This window comes from Drosophila obscura, unplaced genomic scaffold, assembly GCF_018151105.1.
Source record: "Drosophila obscura isolate BZ-5 IFL unplaced genomic scaffold, ASM1815110v1 contig_179, whole genome shotgun sequence".
Lineage (NCBI taxonomy): Eukaryota > Metazoa > Arthropoda > Insecta > Diptera > Drosophilidae > Drosophila > Drosophila obscura.
Window position 1 is genome coordinate 3,580,736 of NW_024542766.1, and position 20,466 is coordinate 3,601,201.

General features: G+C 43.5%; 2 protein-coding genes across 3 annotated transcripts; both read left to right on the forward strand.

Moving 5' to 3' along the window:
- The first annotated feature begins 2,847 nt into the window (after window positions 1–2,847).
- Window positions 2,848–4,323, forward strand: LOC111078327 (transcription elongation factor S-II). The gene is made up of 3 exons (XM_022372940.2): window positions 2,848–2,935; window positions 3,077–3,163; window positions 3,242–4,323. The coding sequence occupies exons 2-3, from the start codon at window positions 3,092–3,094 to the stop codon at window positions 4,109–4,111; spliced, it is 942 nt and encodes a 313-aa protein (XP_022228632.1). The 5' UTR covers window positions 2,848–2,935; window positions 3,077–3,091; the 3' UTR covers window positions 4,112–4,323.
- Window positions 4,324–5,890: 1,567 nt separating this feature from the next.
- LOC111078328 (myosin-VIIa) lies at window positions 5,891–19,912 on the forward strand. 2 transcript variants are annotated; one of them, XM_022372941.2, is made up of 11 exons: window positions 5,891–6,234; window positions 10,910–11,061; window positions 11,884–12,144; window positions 12,638–12,987; window positions 13,050–13,250; window positions 13,322–15,716; window positions 15,783–17,233; window positions 17,294–18,649; window positions 18,704–18,850; window positions 18,932–19,052; window positions 19,117–19,912. In XM_022372941.2, exons 2-11 carry the CDS (start codon window positions 11,044–11,046, stop codon window positions 19,321–19,323), a joined length of 6,507 nt encoding a protein of 2,168 aa, XP_022228633.2. In that variant the 5' UTR covers window positions 5,891–6,234; window positions 10,910–11,043; the 3' UTR covers window positions 19,324–19,912. The 2 variants fall into 2 exon arrangements, with proteins under 2 accessions (XP_022228633.2, XP_022228635.2); XM_022372943.2 differs by having other exon boundaries at window positions 5,891–6,103.
- Window positions 19,913–20,466: the final 554 nt, after the last annotated feature.

Genomic DNA, 20,466 nt, shown 5'->3' on the forward strand with positions numbered 1-20,466 from the left:
GAACATCACCGGCCTTGTGGCGGCTTGTGGAAGAGCGACCGAAGCAGAGAGAAGAAACAAAACCAATACTAAAACAAAATACACTTCATCCAGAAAAAAAAAAACAGTAAAAGCATTTTCATTACTCATATGACTTTTTTTTTGCTCTGTTTAAAAAAAATCCTATTTTCACGAGGGAAATGTGTAAACTTCTTTATTATTTACCATGTTAAAATTTTATTTAAAATAAAGGAAACAAAATGGACAAATATTAAAAGCTGTAGTTGGAAAACAAAAACAAAAGAATGAATAGCAACTGTTAAAGCCCCTGTAATTGTGTTTCTCGATGCAAATTCTATAATTATACATTTACATTTAATAATTATAAAGCAAATTAATTATGCATCATATATACTACTTTTAATTATAGAACAAACAAAACAAACAAAAACGAAAAAAACTGAAACCACATACTGAAAAAATTAAAAAACACAACATAACTTTAAGAATTATGAAAAAAAACACACAAAAACAATAAATAAAACAATATTCTAATTAACTATTGGAACAAATATAAACCTTTAATAAGTAGATTTACGGGGAAGAACGCTTTCCCTCAAAAGGTCCCAAATGCAATGCAGAGAAAAAAAACCATCCTAAAGACGCAACAAAAAAAAAAAACGATTGTATGATCCCCGTGTAAGATTGTTTGCTTTTACAATTAGAAATTGTATAAATTAATGAAACATATATTCATATGATAGGATACAAGAATTGCGAAAAAAAAAACAACAAATTTTACGACAGCAAAACAAAATACAAAAACAAATAGGAAAAAAAAAACCACTTAGAAGAACAAAATATACGAGATTTTTTGAAATATTGTATTGTATTTTGACCCAAAGAAAGAAACATAAAACCATTCAACCGCAACAGTGTTGAGAAACTCGTTTAAACATAAAACAAAGAAAAATTATTTGATAAAAATAAAGAAAAACACAAAAAAAGTTATTCTTGAAAATGATGGTCGTGGGAGGGGGGTAAGAGATGGAAATTTCTAGAAGAACGTTGCTAAAAGCTAAGCTTCGACACGCACACAATGATCAGGCGTCGCCACGCACACAATGATCAGGCGACGCGCCGCGCACACAAAGGAACACGAGCAGGGGTCTGCCGAAAGGCTGCTAGAACCTAGAAGCTACTACCATTATTCTTTAATGAAAGCGTTTCAGATAAGGGATCGGATATATTTAAGAATATTTCCTTGAGCCAGCAATACTGGGGGGAAAAGAATAAAACACACACAATGAGCATCTGCTTCTGGGGGGCCTGTTAAATTGTTAAATATATTATTTGTATGTATGATTAAGTTGGATAAAACACAAGCTTAATATTTGCAAATTAACTAATATTACACTAATATGCCAGGGAAAAATTAAGTAATCGCACACATACATGACGCTGCCTGGGATGGGACATGCAAAAGCGGCCAAATTAGTTACAAACCCACACAGAAACCAACCATAAGAAACTAAACTAAACGCTATCATGAAGTATTCGTGAATTGGATCTTGCCTAACTTGCACACAAACGCCAATTTCGCAATGCGCCGAAGAATGCAGACACAAAGAGAGACACCAAAAGGGAGTACCCGCCGTAAACGAAGTAACGCTTTACACCAGCTCTCGGTAAAAATGTTAATAATTCTTTATTAAATGATTGTTGGGGGTACTAAACTATTAAATATTAATATTTTAATTATATATTTTCACAATATTTAAAGCACGTTTGCATAAAACAGCGGATTTTAAAATAAATCAGCATGAAGTTCCATGTGCATGTAAATCACGCACACACATGCACAGGAAATATCTTAAATGTTGATCAAATATGATTTCTGATCTAAATTTTATATAGATAAATAGTTAATAAAGTGTGTCTCACCTAACACGAATATATTGTGCACAAATAACCACCCAGATTATATATTTAACACTTTCTACTTCCTCTGTTAAATTCTCCGCGCGGACACGTCTTTGCTATTCGAGTTAAAAAATTGAAAGAACGGACATGCAGAAAAGGAAACGTGGATCAGCGACGGCCAGCAGGGCTGTCGCAATTGTCAAAATGTAGGGTTAATTGCTCAAGTTTGCACAGAAAACCATGAAATGGCGCTTCGGCAACTCTAAGACATTGCGGTAAATGCAACGGACAACTGCGTCAAGGGAAAACGGACGATAGGCGAATAGGATGGAAAGGCTCAATAAAAAGATGCTTCCAGATTCTTTAATGGGAATTTCACCGCGCAACATTTGATCAACTACACGTTGGTATGATGTGCATTTGTGAATTGAACATTTATTTGCGTTTTATATGCTCTATGCACCGTTTAGCACAGTTCACAAACATCTCGACGGCACACACACATATATCTGGTCATTTTATGGGTTTCTATTATTTGCAATCACTGCCAAAACATTCTCAGCAGTGCAAGACTCACCTGTCCAATAGTTGCACAGTTCAATAAAGCTGAATTAGCTGCGATCTTGAAGATTCAGAACACACTTTGTCGGTTCGCTACACGGGAAGGGAAGGATGGGAGGAGCAAGAAACGATGAAGTTTAAATATCGCCGCATTGTCGGCCATTTTATACATCGATTAAGTAATTGTGCCTTTAATCGATAGTTAGTCATATTTTAGTTTTCTGCTGAATATTCATTATTTAATTGTGTCCAATAAATAAATAAATAAGTTGAATAATTAATTTAACAAAAAGATTGTAGTTTGAGCGCATATTAAAAAGAAATTCTATACAAATTGTGAACTTTTTTTTTTGACCGTCAGATGCCTCTCTGAAAATTTCACCCCTGTGTAGCTGACAGAAAACATCGATGACAACAGCACCCAAAGCATCGATGTTTCTCCAGCTCTAATACATAAAGAAGAAAAAATCAGGTAAACAATTTTTATTGGAGGGAAAAAGTGTAATTCTCCGTTTAAACGTCAAAGAAAAGTTGCTGCTGAATTGTTGAAACTAATTGCACGTAGCGAAGGAACGCCGTTAACCTTAATTTTGTTCTGTCATATACGCTACAGTTTCTGGCGGCCAAAATGAGCGTGGAGGATGAAGTTTTTCGGATTCAGAAAAAAATGAGCAAGATATCAACGTCTAGCGATGGCTCGGTAAGTAGAGACCCCCACACATCCATGGACTTGTTTTGTTAGTTATTTTTTCTGTTCCCCCCACCGTCCCACTTGCAGGGACAGGAACAGGCTTTGGATCTGCTGAAGGCACTGCAAACGCTGAACATTAACCTGGAGATTCTGACCAAAACGCGCATCGGCATGACGGTCAACGAGCTGCGCAAGAGCAGCAAGGATGACGAGGTGATTGCCCTGGCCAAGACCCTGATCAAGAACTGGAAACGCTTTCTGCCCAGCCCGGCCCCAGCCACCCCAAACAACAGCACTGCCGCCGGCAAGGAGAGCTCCAACAATAGTGCATCCAAGTCATCGAGTTCCAGCAAGTCGGCCAGCAAGGAGAAGTCTAGCAGCAGCAGCAGCTCTTCGTCGCGTGACAAGCGCGATGAGAAGAAGGTATCGTCGTCACAGACTTCCTTCCCCTCCGGCGGCATGACGGATGCCGTGCGCTTGAAGTGCCGCGAAATGCTGACCACCGCGCTGAAGATCGGTGAGGTGCCCGAAGGTTGTGCCGAGCCCGAGGAAATGGCCGCCGAGCTAGAGGATGCCATTTACTCGGAGTTCAAGAATACCGACATGAAGTACAAGAATCGCATTCGTTCGCGTGTGGCCAACTTGAAGGACCTGAAGAATCCGGGTCTGCGTGGAAATTTCATGTGCGGCGCCGTCTCTGCCAAGCAGCTGGCCAAAATGACTCCCGAGGAGATGGCCAGCGACGAGATGAAGAAGCTGCGCGAGAAGTTCGTCAAGGAGGCCATCAACGATGCCCAGCTGGCCACCGTACAGGGCACCAAGACAGATCTCCTTAAATGCGGCAAATGCAAGAAGCGCAACTGCACCTACAACCAGCTGCAGACACGTTCCGCCGACGAGCCCATGACCACTTTTGTCATGTGCAACGAGTGCGGCAATCGCTGGAAGTTCTGCTAAGTCCCACCCCGTGTAACACCCAACACCTTGTAACCCCCTCCCCCACCCCCCAAACACCCCATGAATCCAAATAGCAACCCACATATTCTTATTACATTGTAAAGACACGAACTACATTTTTGTATTTGCCCGCTTGAGCAAGCGCATATTCACTGACCACCTAGAGAGGAAATTTCAATAAACATTAACTATTGATAAAACAAAACAAATAATCAATTCTGTCTGCTTGAGTGCCGGTGATAATGATAGTGGTTGCTGGACGGTGGGGACGGTGTGCGGGGGCTGATAATAATGTTCGTTGCAGGTACAGTTTTTAGGGAGTTTTTCGTTTTGTAACACTGTTTTTCGGCCTTAGCCCATTGTCGACCAGGGGGTTAAATAAAATACACTCGCGAGTATTAGGAAACGCGGACAATTTAAGCGCAGTTAAGCTGAAAGATATCGTGGTAATATTTTGTTGTACGTAAAGAATAATAGATCTACAAAATTAATTTAATTGCTCAAATTTTTAAATAGAGGTGGGTTAAGTCTTGTTTTGTTTCTCGGTTTCTGCGGTTCCAGTCACTCTCGACAAAACAAATCAAGTGAAATATTTATTTTACCATATATTAAGACACATTTCAAATTGACCGCCAAACTCAATTTAGCGCACAAAAAATACTGACATTTTTCGCTCTCAATTCGTGGTGGGTTTTCAAATTCGCTCTCAATTCGTAGTGGGTTTTCAAAATTTGTTCTCTTTTCAGAGGTGAAGAGAGCGTTTTCGTGGTGACTTTCCCCTCTTTTTCGTGGTGTGAGCCGCATGTTCTTAACGGGAACGCGTATGGAATGAAGACTCATTGTTGCGTCATTCCTACGCGCTCCCGTAAGATACATTTGATTTGTATTGGAAAAATTTTAGCAACATGGGGAAATGAAGAGGCAGCATTGTTGTGCAACTTTGTCACGGATTGAGAAACAAATCTGCATACCTTGGGAAAATTGATATTATGGACTTGAGATATTGTTTGTAATTTCAGGCTCTAATTAATGCAGAAACTACTCAGTCTCTGTTTTGAAAGATATAAACGAAATTTTGCAGCTCACGGGTTCCAATAATAGATATCAGAACCGGGATAAATGTATTTATAATATACAAACATGTGCATATATAGGTAAAAAAACATGTCAATCTAAGATAAAATCATAAATAATGTTTTAATGGAGCTTGGAATAAAACAATTAACATCAATTAAAAGAAATAAGGTATACAAAAGTCCATACGCATAGAAGAAACTTTGCTGACCAGCAACACTGACGTCACATTTAGTCAACATTTACGTTTTATGCTTTGGCCGTTTTTGTTTGAACCCTATTATCTAAACAATCTCATTAAAAATAGTTCTGAAAACTAGCCAATCCTAAACAAAATTCATTGAGGAATTGGATAAAATAATTTGTTTAGGGCTGAGAGGGCCAACTATCTAGTAATATTAAGCTGAATATCAAAATCGAGGAATATCAACGTTGAATGTTTTGAAAACACAATCGATACTATCGAAATAGTATCGGGCTCAAATAATTATTAAAAAAAACTATTGAAACCTTTTAGGAACTTGTGCATTGTACAAATTAGATGCCACCTGTCGATTTGCTTACAAATTATTCATCGTATTTTATAGCAGCCAATCCAAACATATCAAAAGCGCAACTGTAGCTCGATATTATCATGATAGTCGCAAAACCGTCGATAGTAGAGGCTAGCAGTAAAATATCAATACTATCGATAGTGCCATCGATGGTTTGACACCTCTATTTCGCAGCGGAAAACAAGTAAATAAAAAGTTTAAATTTCTGAATTCAGAAAAGTCCGTTGATATCGTTGATATTGTTCGCTGCGCGCGTTCGCTCAAGAAAATAAATAAATAAGTGCAATAAATTTGTAATAAATTTCGCAAGCAAATCCGAGTTTTTACTTAATCGGTTTTGTTCGGGTCCCGGGTTCTTTTTGGTGTAAGTTCGCAGAATAAAGAGAAATGATTAATAAACAAAAGCGTTAAAATGTTTAATAACCAAGTGAAACCAATTAACCTGTTGGATTAGAAGAGAACAATCGGCGCGCTGCACTTTTCCAGCGATTGTTGGTGCGTGACCTATTTATGTAACCTGTTTTTGAAAAAGAATATCCCGCTTCAAAACTGGCTTAAACCGAGTGACCAAAGTGCCAATTAATACAACAATACATTTAGTTGTTGTGCCCACAAAAAAATAGTGCAAAATTCTAGGCGAAACAGGCAGCAAAGTGATATTAAAGAAAAAAAGAGTGCATTAACCCTGCAAGACAGACCCAAGTGTCTGTGTGGCCATGTGTATGTGTCTGTGAGTGTTGGCTAGAAAACCCAGCAAGAGAAAATGACAAGGGTCAAGCTAAACGAATGGAGCATCATCATTTTAATTACCATTGATTTTAGTATCTTCTCAGACGCGACGTGGCTGCATTGCATTTTTCTTCTTTTTATTGCCTTAAGCCCCTCTTCTCTGACCAAAAAATTATAGCTACGCTTCAGGTTTCGTTGGCTAGAACGGTACTAACATGCACACACACACACACACACACACACACCGACAGAGCACACTCTCTCACACACACCCATACTGGGACAGACACCTGTCGAAGAAGGTAGAGCAAGAGAGAGAGGCATGCGTAAAGAGCGGCTCACAGTGCAGCAAACAAACATACACACAGATTCGTTGGGTGCCCGCCTTTCCCCCTCTCACTCTCAACCGCCTGTTGCTGTCTGGTTTTAGTTTCATAGAAGTTGCGCGCTCTCTCTCTCTCTCGCTCTCCTTGAGCTTGAACCTGGCTGTTCTTATTCGAACATCACACCAACACACCACACACATGCACACTTGTTTGGCCGGTTTGTTGGTGTTGTTGTTGCGCAACGGGACATTTTGTAGGGGGGGGACAGGGCAGGGGACGATCCGAAAACCCTTTTCCCTTAAACCCTTTTCATTAGCTGTTTTTCATAGCTTAGCTGTTGTTTCTCTCAGCCACAAAACAAACCTTTTTTTTTCGTTTCCATTTCGGTAACCCTAATGTAGCTGCTGTTGGGAGGCAGAGGCAGGCCCCCATCCTCATTGGTGTCTTAAGCTTTCGCGACTTTCTGTTTGTTTGGTGAAACTTTTTTTTAAGGTCTTCTCTAAATACATAATAAAAAAACATACAAAATGATGATAATAATATTTTAGCCAGTTTCGCGTTGTTTCTTGTGTGGTTTTTATGTGCTTAGAAGAATTTAAAATGTAAGACTGTAAAAAATGTGAAAGAAATTTCAGTGTAGAATGCAAATTTGAGTAAAAGTGTGGGGAGAAGGGAAATTTAAAATGGATATTATTCATCAATAAATGAAATAAATTATATAGATGGCAAAGTGTTTAAAGAAGAATAAATAAAGATTATATAAACAACATTAAATAATTTGAGTTATATAAAATGATAAAAGAATGAGAAAAGGTTAAAAACGTTATACAAAATTACTAAATAAATAACCAATAACAATAATGTTAATAATTCTAGAGAGCCAAATCTTCACACAATTCGAATAAGGCCTTGCTATAAAATATAGAGGATTCTCCAATTCTCTACCGAATTATGGTTGCTATATTTCTAGCCAAACTCCATCCCCCCTTGCTTGTTCAACGAAAAATAAAATTGCTCTCAGCGCGATCATTGTTCAACCGAAAACAAAACTTGTGGTAAATGTCAAAGTCAAATTAAACAAAAGCTAATGTATAATTATAATAAGCGGTATAAAGGTTATACATATGTACAATATATGTATGTTCATATGTGTGTGTGTGATGCATATACCGTAATTGTACGTGGCTGAGCATATACGAACTTTCACTAATGACTCTCGATGAACTTTTGGCTCACTCACACGCACACGTTTCACACACAACGAACGCACTCTCTTAAGAGTCGCTCACGTGCTGCTCTTTTCCCTTTCTCCCTTTCCACTGTCGCCTCGCCTCACCTCCCTCTGCGCTCTGTGCCATCTACCTTTGCATGGAAGATATGTACATACGTGCAGAAGTTGAGTCATTGATGGATTGTTGGATGGATTGATGCAGAATCTCTTGGAATCTTTTATTGCGGAAATTCTTAGGCGCCCTCTCTACGGTTGATTCAGTTTTTTCAATATTTTTATTTCGGTCATGCCCAGAGATATGTATATATGTATGTCTGCGCTGATATGGCACTCTCTCGCCCTCACAAACCCCTAACATACCCCCCTTATACCTTGTTTAATGTTCTCCGCTTATCTGGCACGCCGATAAGAGCGGAAATGGAAAAGGTATTAAGCAATACTCGTATTTTTAAATGTTTATTTGTATGTCTGTATGAGTTTTCAACTAAATGCTTGAACTCTAAACCGTGTACATATGTAGGTACAGTGGAAGCTCTCTAACGTGAATAAATACAAGGTGAAACCTATCCAAATCCAATCAGATTGTTATGCACAGATCCACAGAGATTCAATTGATTTTTCCAACTAATTTCATAAAGTTTCGGCTCACGTTTTAGCCCCGTCCATAGATGTTCTACTGTATTTATGTCTGTACGTTTGTCTGTTCATGTGAGGTGTGGTGTGGTGTGGCTTGTAGATCAGTTCCCTATGTGCTGCATTATGGGGTATACTTGTATTTTGACCGCCAGAGCGTAACCAGACTGGTATATGTACGTGCCACCACCACCGCCACTGCCGCCGCCTCACTTTTTGTGCCACTAAATTTGGTTGCCGTTGTTTTTGTTGCTGTTTATTGTCTGGCATGTTGCAATTACCTTCGAGATAGGAGTGTATCCCCCACTATATAGAGACGCCACCAAATGAGTAACTATACCTGGTGCTGGTGCTGGTGCGGCAGTGTCCGCTGTCCGCTGTCCGCTGTTTGCTGTTGCTGCCTCTGCCGCAGCCTCAGCCGATGCCGCTGCTGTTAGTCCATGTGTTAAATGATGGATGGGGTGTCCAATTGGAAGGCGGTTTCAAATGGCAACCGACTGGGAAATGACGCCAACAAGAAATTGAGCCTCCATGGGATACTGCCTCACACTAGTGGGCTGTTCTTCAAAGGCGTCGCTTAATGGGTTATCCCAGATCCCACCTGTAGGTGGGGAGAGTTCTCGCCAGTGTTGAGAGGAATAACTGTTCTTGGTTTTTAGATAAAAAATATGATGTATGGCTGGACGGTTTCGATTAGAAAGATGATGACAAATGGAGTAGTTTCCCACAAAGTGGAACTGCTTAAAGTGCTTTAAAGATACGTTTGTTAGTAATGTTATCTTTCTAGGTCAACTCTTTGCGATAAGATTGGTTATATAATATAATTTTGTGATGGCTAAGATTCAAAGAATTATCAAAAAATAGTTGTACAGACTTAAAGAATTATTCTAATATCAAACAGCTTGAAGAATTAACCCATAGAGATATTCTATGGGTCATTAATTGTCGCCCTATCAGCTCATATCAAAAGGAAGATAATTTCTACTATTATTCTCTTACAACAATTCACATAACACCCACACAATTTCCACATCCATCAAAGTCCAAACTCCCCTTTGCCCTTTTAATGTTCTTGAAACTTCCACTTTACGATGGAACAATGGAAATATTTTCCAATTCTGAATAAAATCATCTCGTGCACATATCACGCAGATTTTCCCTTTGAAGAATCCATCAATGTCAACGCCTTTCTTTTCTGAAAATATCTAGAAACTTATTGTTAGACTCGTAGACTTGCAGTTTTCTATTGCCGAAATCGTATATAGTATTGTCCCGCCGTGCTTCACCGTATAAAGTAATGAAAGTAAATTTTTTCAATGAAACCGCTTCAACAATTTGCATAACAAACGCAATCCATTCAGAGAGGCCCTGCCATGGAGGCCTTTCCGTTTGGTTCTCTCGTGTTATTTTTTTGGGAGCTTTTGGGGACTGTCACGGCAGATTGTCGCTGAAAAGTGAAAATACTCGTAGCTGGTAGCTGGTAGCTGGTTGGCCTTTTTTGCATGTCTATGGAGTTTATTATTTATGAAGATCTTTTTGGTCACGTATTGGATTGTTTGATTTCGGAATCGGAATGAGACAGAAGTATCGAAAGTAACGTATGGCCTAGGAATTGGTGACTAATTTGTCGTTTGAGTTTTTGGGGGTATGTATTGTTATGAATCTTTTGGGGCTTGGAAAAAGTAACGAAACTTTCAGTGGGGCCAAGAATGAATGACTAATTTTGGTTACAGTTTTACGATTTTAACAGGGTGACTTTTAGCCTAAAGCAGAAATCATTTTCGACCCTCTAGCGATTTTACATAAAAAATGGAACCCAAAGGGGGGTTACCTTAAGCGTTTGCGTTCCATCCTAGCCTTTTCCTTCCTCTCCAATGGGTTTAATATTTACCAAACACTGGCCTTAGGCCATCAGAGTGTTTGACTGTAAGTTAAAGTGCGTGTAAGCCGAGCATGTGAATGGTTTATATTATGCCAAATGAAAAGAAAGAAAGACATTGACTAGAAATGACAGAGATATAGGTACAGAGATACAACAACAACAACAAGAAGAAGACCAAGACGACGACGGACCACAAACGAAGACAGCGACAAGTTGTGAATTCTTTCAATTTACCGTAAACTTCACCTTAATTCTTCGTGTTTTTTTTTTCCAAAGCCGGTTTCCATTGCCGCAGGCAGGCGCTAACTTGTTGCTGTTGCTGTTTGCTTATGGCTAACTCTCTTCCACTTGTTCTCTTTTATGGAACAGAATAAATCCACTAGAAAAAGCAAAAGAAGGAGGAGGCAACGAAACGAGCAGGCAGCAGACGACGGAGAAGTGCGGACGGAGCTTCGCATTTGGATGCCAAAACACCCAGGAACAGTAAATGAAGGACGACGAATATGGTGATTGTAACACGTGTAAGTATGAAGAGAGATACAGAGAGAGAGAGAGAGAGGGAGAGCCCAGAGCCAAGAGATCGCTCGCCTTATCTATAATGATGCATCTATGTACATATGTATGTATGTTGCTCTTCCTTTTCAATGTGCCAATGCAAAGTGCATAAATTTAAGGTGAGGCCTTGCCCACTAATGACACTGCAGGCAGATACAAAAAGCACAGAGAGAGAGAGTGCAGTGCCTCACCTTACAAAAAAGAAAGAGTAGCAGAACACACACAGAAGAAGCAGCAACAGCAAAAAGCGGAAGTTTCTTGCCCATGTACATATGTGTGTGTGTGCATGTGCGTGCGTGTGTGGTATGTAAGCCATACCTCACTGTGACTCCCATTGCGTTCGCGCACAGTGGTGGGCTGAAATATTGACACCTGGCAACGTGTTTATTGGAGTGGGGTAAATTTTGTAATGAACTTCTCCCTGAACAGAACCCTTGAAGGGGGGGGCGAGCGTTCACCCTACTCCACCTGTCGTGTCTATATCCGCCCACCACTGTATTAACCATCGTTCAGGTCTGTCCCTGGCATCACTCTTTTTCTGTTGTTGCTGTTGTTGCTGCTGCTGCTTTTTGTGCTGCGTTCCGCTCAAGCGATTCTTACAACAAACAACGTCAAGTTGTTGTTTTTTTATGGCTCTGGGACTGACACTGGCACTGGCACTGGGTCTGGGTCTGGGGCCCCTGTCCATGGCAACCAAATGTGGGGGCAGCCTCGTCGTCGTATGAAACGCTGAATGTCGCTGAATTGTTAAATTTGAAAAAACTCTTGTGACCATCGATCGCACACAGGGTGACTACATCTGGATAGAGCCCGCCTCGGGACGAGAATTCGATGTGGCCATTGGAGCACGTGTCATCTCCGCGGAGGGTCGACGCATCCAGGTGCGTGACGATGATGGCGACGAGGTCTGGCTGGCACCCGAGCGTCGCATCAAGGCCATGCACGCCTCCTCCGTTCAGGGTGTGGAGGATATGATATCGCTGGGCGATCTTCATGAAGCTGGCATCTTGCGCAATCTGCTCATACGCTACAAGGAGAATCTAATTTATGTGAGTAGAGCAACAAACCAACAAATACTACAGATAAATATGTATCTATGGAATCCTATACAAATCCTTTGACTCTATGTTAAGTTGCTTAATAAACCCGCATTTAATTCATTTAAAGACCCCATTCATATGACCCCCACTTGGCATATACATGTATTACATCATTATTTAAGGTATTATTAGATATCGTATCGAAATTCTTATCATGCCTCATTGCACATTAGGTATTTATCAGTTAATGCTGGCCATTTGATATACTCAAAATTAAAATCAGGGGTATTCCATATAAAAAGAAAAAAAAAACTTTAACCATAAAATGAACATAAAATAAATCTAGGAAATTTCTCTTTATTTTTTTTTATATATTTTTTTTTTATTTTTAATGTAAGTATTTATTTTTGTATTTATTTCATGCTTTATTCTAACGCTAAAAGTATAAACTTATTAAAACTTATTAATTTACGCCTGATTTTCTACCCCCATTTGCCCCCAGACCTATACCGGTTCCATATTGGTTGCCGTGAATCCCTACCAGATTCTGCCCATCTATACGGGCGATCAGATCAAGCTGTATAAGGAGCGCAAAATAGGAGAACTGCCGCCGCATATCTTTGCCATTGGCGACAATGCGTATGCGCATATGAAACGCTACCTGCAGGATCAGTGCATTGTCATCTCGGGCGAGTCGGGTGCCGGCAAGACGGAGAGCACCAAGCTCATACTACAATATCTGGCGGCAATCAGTGGCAAGCATTCGTGGATTGAACAGCAAATCCTCGAGGCAAATCCGATACTAGAGGCCTTTGGCAATGCCAAGACCATACGAAATGATAATTCATCCAGGTAAAATATTATCTAAGAGCAAACTACATTTTATTGTTGCTAATTGATTTGTTCATTAACAGATTTGGCAAATACATAGACATACACTTCAGCGCCAATGGTGTGATCGAGGGTGCCAAAATCGAGCAATATCTGCTGGAGAAGTCGCGCATTGTCTCCCAGAATCACAGCGAGCGTAATTATCATGTGTTCTATTGCATTTTGGCGGGGCTTTCAACGGAGGAGAAGAGTCGCCTCGATTTGGGCGCAGCTGCCGATTACAAGTGAGTGCAAAAGGGCGCCCCCCATTTAATGATGGCTCTAAATTAATTAAATCTTTCCCTACCTAACACAGATATCTGACTGGCGGCAATAGCATAACCTGCGAGGGACGCGATGATGCCGCTGAATTCTCAGATATACGATCCGCCATGAAGGTTTTACTCTTCTCGGATCAGGAGATATGGGAAATAATCAAGCTGCTGGCCGCGCTGCTGCACTGCGGCAACATCAAGTACAAGGCCACTGTGGTGGATAATCTGGATGCGACAGAGATACCCGAGCACATAAATGTGGAGCGTGTGGCGGGACTGTTGGGCCTGCCCAAGCAGCCATTGATTGATGCGCTGACGCGACGCACACTGTTTGCCCATGGCGAGACGGTGGTGTCGACCCTCTCCAGGGATCAGTCGGTGGATGTGCGCGATGCGTTTGTGAAGGGCATATACGGGCGACTCTTTGTGCATATTGTACGGAAGATAAATACGGCCATTTTCAAGCCGCGCGCCACCTCGCGCAATGCCATCGGCGTGCTGGACATATTCGGCTTTGAGAACTTTGATCAGAATAGCTTTGAGCAGTTCTGCATTAACTATGCGAACGAGAATCTGCAGCAGTTCTTTGTGCAGCACATTTTCAAGCTGGAGCAGGAGGAGTACAATCACGAGGCCATCAACTGGCAGCACATTGAGTTTGTGGACAATCAGGATGCCCTCGATCTGATAGCCATCAAGCAGCTGAATATTATGGCCCTGATCGATGAGGAGGCACGCTTCCCCAAGGGCACCGATACCACCATGTTGGCCAAACTGCACAAGACCCATGGATCGCACAAGAACTATCTGAAGCCCAAGTCGGACATTAATACCAGCTTTGGCCTGAATCACTTTGCTGGCGTGGTGTTTTACGATACGCGCGGCTTTCTGGACAAGAACCGGGACACCTTCAGTCCGGATCTGTTGCATTTGGTTAGCCAGAGCGGCAATAAATTCCTCAGGCAGATCTTTGCCCAGGACATTGAGATGGGCGCCGAGACGCGCAAACGGACGCCCACATTGTCCACACAGTTCCGCAAGTCGCTGGATGCCCTCATGAAGACGCTGAGCAGCTGCCAGCCATTCTTTATACGCTGCATCAAACCGAACGAACTCAAGAAACCGATGATGTTCGATCGGGGTCTGTGCTGTCGCCAGTTGCGCTACTCGGGAATGATGGAAACCATACGGATACGACGCGCCGGCTATCCGATACGGCACGGCTTCCGTGAGTTTGTGGAGCGATATCGATTTTTGATACCGGGCGTGCCGCCCGCTCATCGCACCGATTGCCAGGTGGCCACGTCGCGCATTTGTGCCATGGTCCTGGGCAAATCCGATTATCAGCTGGGACACACGAAGGTCTTCCTGAAGGATGCGCACGATCTGTTCCTGGAGCAGGAGCGCGATCGTGTGCTGACGCGCAAGATCCTCATACTGCAGCGCAGCATTCGTGGCTGGGTGTACCGCCGCCGGTTCCTGCGTCTGCGCGCCGCTGCCATCAGTGTGCAGCGATTCTGGAAGGGCTATGCCCAGCGCAAGCGCTACAGGAACATGCGCGTGGGCTACATGCGCTTGCAGGCACTGATACGTTCGCGTGTACTGTCGCATCGCTTCCGGCATCTGAGGGGCCACATTGTGGGGCTGCAGGCGCATGCCAGGGGCTATCTGGTGCGACGCGAGTACGGCCACAAGATGTGGGCCGTCATCAAGATACAGTCGCATGTGAGGCGCATGATTGCCGTGCGTCGCTACCGCAAGCTGCGCCTCGAGCACAAACAGTTCGCGGAGGTACTGCATCTGCGCAAAATGGAGGAACAGGAGCTGATGCATCGCGGCAATAAGCACGCGCGGGAGATTGCCGAGCAGCATTACCGCGATCGGCTGCACGAGCTGGAGCGACGGGAGATAGCCACACAGCTGGAGGATCGTCGCCGTGTCGAGGTGAAGATGAACATCATCAACGATGCGGCACGCAAGCAGGAGGAGCCCGTCGACGATGGCAAGTTGGTCGAGGCAATGTTTGACTTTCTGCCCGACTCCAGCAGCGATGCGCCCACGCCCCATGGCGGCCGTGAGACATCGGTGTTCATGGACCTGCCACAGGGTGCGGCCGCCAATCAGGAGGACATCATTGCACAATTGCACGTCTCCGAGGATGAGGAGGATCTGTCCGAGTTTAAGTTTCAGAAATTCGCAGCCACCTACTTCCAGGGCAATGTGAACCATCAGTACGCGAAGAAGGCGCTCAAGCATCCGCTGCTGCCGCTGCACACGCAGGGCGATCAACTGGCCGCCCAGGCGCTGTGGATCACCATACTGCGCTTCACGGGCGATATGCCCGAGCCCAAATACCATACAATGGATCGCATGGATACCACATCGGTGATGTCCAAGGTGACGGCCACGCTGGGGCGTAATTTCATCCGGAGTAAGGTGAGTGTTGCCTGCGAAATCGCTTTGAGGGGGAAACAATTCGAAAGATTTCTCTTTGCTTGGCAGGAATTCCAAGAGGCTCAACTGATGGGCCTGGATCCGGATGCCTTTCTCAAGCAGAAGCCGCGCTCCATACGCCACAAGCTCGTCTCGCTGACGCTCAAGCGCAAGAACAAACTGGGCGAGGATGTGCGCCGCCGGCTGCAGGACGATGAGTACACAGCGGATAGCTATCAGTCGTGGCTGCAGTCGCGCCCCACCTCGAACCTGGAGAAGCTGCACTTCATTATCGGCCATGGCATATTGCGCGCCGAGTTGCGCGATGAAATCTACTGTCAGATTTGCAAGCAGCTCACCAATAATCCATTGAAATCATCGCATGCCCGTGGCTGGATACTGTTGTCGCTGTGCGTGGGCTGTTTTGCGCCATCGGAGAAGTTTGTCAATTATCTGAGGGCCTTTATACGCGAGGGTCCGCCCGGCTATGCGCCCTACTGCGAGGAGCGGCTGAAGCGCACCTTCAACAATGGCACACGCAATCAGCCGCCCTCGTGGCTGGAGCTGCAGGCCACCAAATCAAAGAAGCCCATCATGCTGCCGATTACGTTCATGGATGGCAATACGAAAACGTTGCTTGCGGATTCGGCCACCACCGCCAGGGAGCTGTGCAATCAGCTGTCGGACAAGATAACGCTCAAGGATCAGTTTGGCTTCTCGCTGTACATTGCTCTCTTTGATAAGGTTAGCTCACTGGGCAGCGGCGGTGATCATGTGATGGATGCCATTTCCCAGTGCGAACAATATGCCAAGGAGCAGGGCGCCCAGGAGCGGAATGCACCCTGGCGCTTGTTCTTCCGCAAGGAGATCTTTGCCCCCTGGCACGAGCCCACCCACGATCAGGTGGCCACCAATCTCATCTATCAGCAGGTGGTGAGAGGCGTTAAATTCGGTGAATATCGCTGCGACAAGGAGGAGGATCTGGCCATGATTGCCGCCCAGCAATACTTTATCGAATACGGCACGGACATGTCCATGGAGCGGCTGTTTACGCTGCTGCCCAACTTTATACCCGATTTCTGTTTGAGTGGCGTGGACAAAGCCATCGAGCGATGGGCTGCCCTGGTGCTGCAGGCCTACAAGAAGTCCTACTATGTCAAGGATAAGATTGCAGCGCTCAAGATCAAGGAGGACATTGTCAGCTATGCCAAGTACAAGTGGCCGTTACTCTTCTCCCGCTTCTACGAGGCCTATCGCAATTCGGGGCCCAATCTGCCCAAAAATGATGTCATCATAGCCGTCAATTGGACGGGCGTCTATGTGGTGGATGACCAGGAGCAGGTACTGCTGGAGCTGAGCTTCCCCGAGATCACAGCCGTCTCCAGCCAGAAGACCACGAAGGTTTTCACGCAGACATTCAGCTTGTCGACTGTGCGGGGCGAAGAGTTTACCTTCCAGAGTCCAAATGCAGAGGATATCAGGGATTTGGTTGTGTATTTCCTGGATGGCCTAAAGAAACGGTTAGCAGCAGACTGTACGCAGTTCTAAGCCATTTAATAATCCACTTGCTTCACTTTCAGTTCGAAATACGTCATCGCGCTGCAGGACTATCGCGCACCCTCGGATGGCACGAGTTTCTTGTCGTTTTTCAAGGGCGACTTGATCATTTTGGAGGACGAATCATGCGGCGAATCTGTGCTGAACAATGGCTGGTGCATAGGACGCTGCGATCGCTCGCAGGAGCGTGGCGATTTTCCCGCCGAAACGGTCTATGTGCTGCCGACGCTAAGCAAACCGCCACAGGATATACTCGCCCTGTTCAACATCGAGGATGCGGCACATCATGGACGGCGCCTGAGCATGGCCTCGAATGGCGGGGCCGTTGAGCCCCGTGATCGGCCGCATACGCTGATGGAATACTCACTGGATCATTTCCGTTTGCCGCCGAAGCGCACCATGTCCAAGACGCTGACGCTCAGCTCGAAGCGGAACGAGGAGCTGTGGCGCTATTCGCGGGATCCCATCAAGTTGCCGCTGCTGCGCAAGCTGCAGAGCAAAGAGGAGCTGGCCGAGGAGGCCTGCTTTGCCTTTGCCGCCATACTGAAGTATATGGGGGATCTGCCGTCGAAGCGGCCCCGCATGGGCAACGAGATCACCGATCATATATTCGATGGACCGCTCAAGCATGAGATACTGCGCGACGAGATCTACTGCCAGCTGATGAAGCAGCTCACCGACAATCGCAATCGCATGTCCGAGGAGCGTGGCTGGGAGCTAATGTGGCTGGCCACGGGTCTGTTTGCCTGCTCGCAGGGCCTGCTGAAGGAACTGTCGCTATTCCTGCGCACACGTCGGCATCCCATCTCGCAGGACTCGATGCATCGCCTGCAAAAGACCATACGCCACGGACAACGCAAATATCCGCCGCATCAGGTGGAAGTGGAGGCCATACAGCACAAGACAACGCAAATCTTTCACAAGGTCTACTTCCCCGACGACACGGACGAGGCCTTCGAGGTGGATAGCTCGACGCGTGCCAAGGATTTCTGCAACAATATATCGCAGCGTCTGTCGCTGCGCACCAGCGAGGGCTTCTCGCTGTTTGTGAAGATTGCCGACAAGGTGATCTCGGTGCCAGAGGGTGATTTCTTCTTTGACTTTGTGCGCCATCTGACCGACTGGATAAAGAAGGCGCGACCGATACGCGACGGTGCCAATCCACAGTTCACCTATCAGGTGTTCTTCATGAAGAAACTGTGGACGAACACGGTGCCAGGCAAGGATCGCAATGCGGACCTAATATTCCACTATCACCAGGAGCTGCCCAAGCTGTTGCGCGGCTATCACAAGTGCTCCAGGGAGGAGGCGGCCAAGCTGGCTGCGCTGGTCTTCCGCGTGCGATTTGGCGAGAATAAAACAGAACTGCAGGCCATACCGTAAGTGAGAAGCAGGAAGTGATAAAATCATCTATTAATTGATTTTAATTACAGACAAATGCTGAGGGAACTGATTCCATCGGATATTATGAAAATGCAGAGCACCAATGAATGGAAGCGTTCGATTGTGGCCTCGTATAATCAGGATGGTGGCATGACCTCGGAGGATGCCAAGGTGGCCTTCTTGAAGATTGTCTACAGGTGCGTTTCACACCAAAAAAAAAAAATTGTTACTAGAATTATTTTATAATGTGTATATTGAATTTGTTTTTGCCCGAGCAGATGGCCAACGTTTGGTTCTGCCTTCTTTGAGGTGAAACAAACCACCGAACCGAATTATCCGGAAATGTTGCTTATAGCAATCAACAAACACGGCGTGAGTCTCATACATCCCGTGACCAAGGTGCGTACCCTCTAGATTGTTGCTTGAATTTAATTCAATTTAATTTAATTTTGAAATTTTGTAGGATATCTTGGTCACGCATCCCTTTACACGCATCTCGAACTGGTCGTCCGGCAATACGTACTTCCACATGACCATTGGCAATCTGGTGCGAGGCTCGAAGCTGCTCTGCGAAACATCGCTCGGCTACAAGATGGACGATCTGTTGACCTCGTACATTTCGCTGATGCTGACCAATATGAACAAGAATCGAACAATACGAGCCAACTAGTAAAAAGCCTACACACAGCATACATATATACATATATATATATATTTATAATAATTATAAATGATTACTTGCAATAACTTTACATATATATATATATATATACATACATATATATATATGCCTTAGCACTCTTTAGCTCTAAGTAAAAATACCAGCCCCACCATGCATTCCAACACCCCCCCAACAACCCAACCTACCCAGCCCGCCCACTCAGAATTCATTCCACGCTTTGCTATCGATTATACCAAAACCAATTATTTCCAATATTTTGTTGTTTTGTTTTTTATATAGATCTTTTTATGTTTCGTTTTTGTTTCTTGTATAAATTTTGCAAAGCAACTGCTTTAGGTATTCTTTTATGGCACATTCCACCACACACACACACACACACAGTTTACTTAAATTATTAAAATACGAATACATATACCTATATAAATATATATTTTGCATGAAGGAAAGGTCTTACATATCTGTAGATTATAGCATTTGTATCTGCGCATTTTGCATCTATCTCTTTTGTATATCTTAACTGCATATCTGTACTGATGACGTTTTGTATCAAATACATAGAAATGTTCAATTATTTAATAAATTATATACAATTTATATAGATTTTTGCTTGATTTTTATGTGGGTTGCATTAAGAATAAGTGGGTGCCCCTCTTAGATACCAAAAATGTGCTGCAGTTCCGAGAATCAATACGGGAATAAAAAAGGGCTAAAGGCTACAAGTTTTGGACTTGCTTTTTGACAACTCTAAAATGGATTATTTAAAATAAGAAGTGTTCTACTTAATTAATTAAATTCGATTGCGCTTGTAGTTAAAAAGTATTCACTATGAAATTAAATATTTAAGATGTTGGTTAATTGATGAAAGAACTAAGAACTGAAGGTAATAAAATAAAATATCCTTTTAGATACTTCTTGGATGTGTTGCCCAAAAGCAAAATCGATTTTAGTGCTTGGTGGAAATTTTCAACTAAATATTTCCTTGAGTTGGTTTAAAATTTCAGTAAGAATATAAAAAATTATTAGCTGGCATATTAATTAATAGATGGAATTAATCATTTTTATTGGTAAGTTAGCCAAAATATTTGATTGAAAGGATAAAAGATATAAATAAATGACGATTTAATTGTGCAT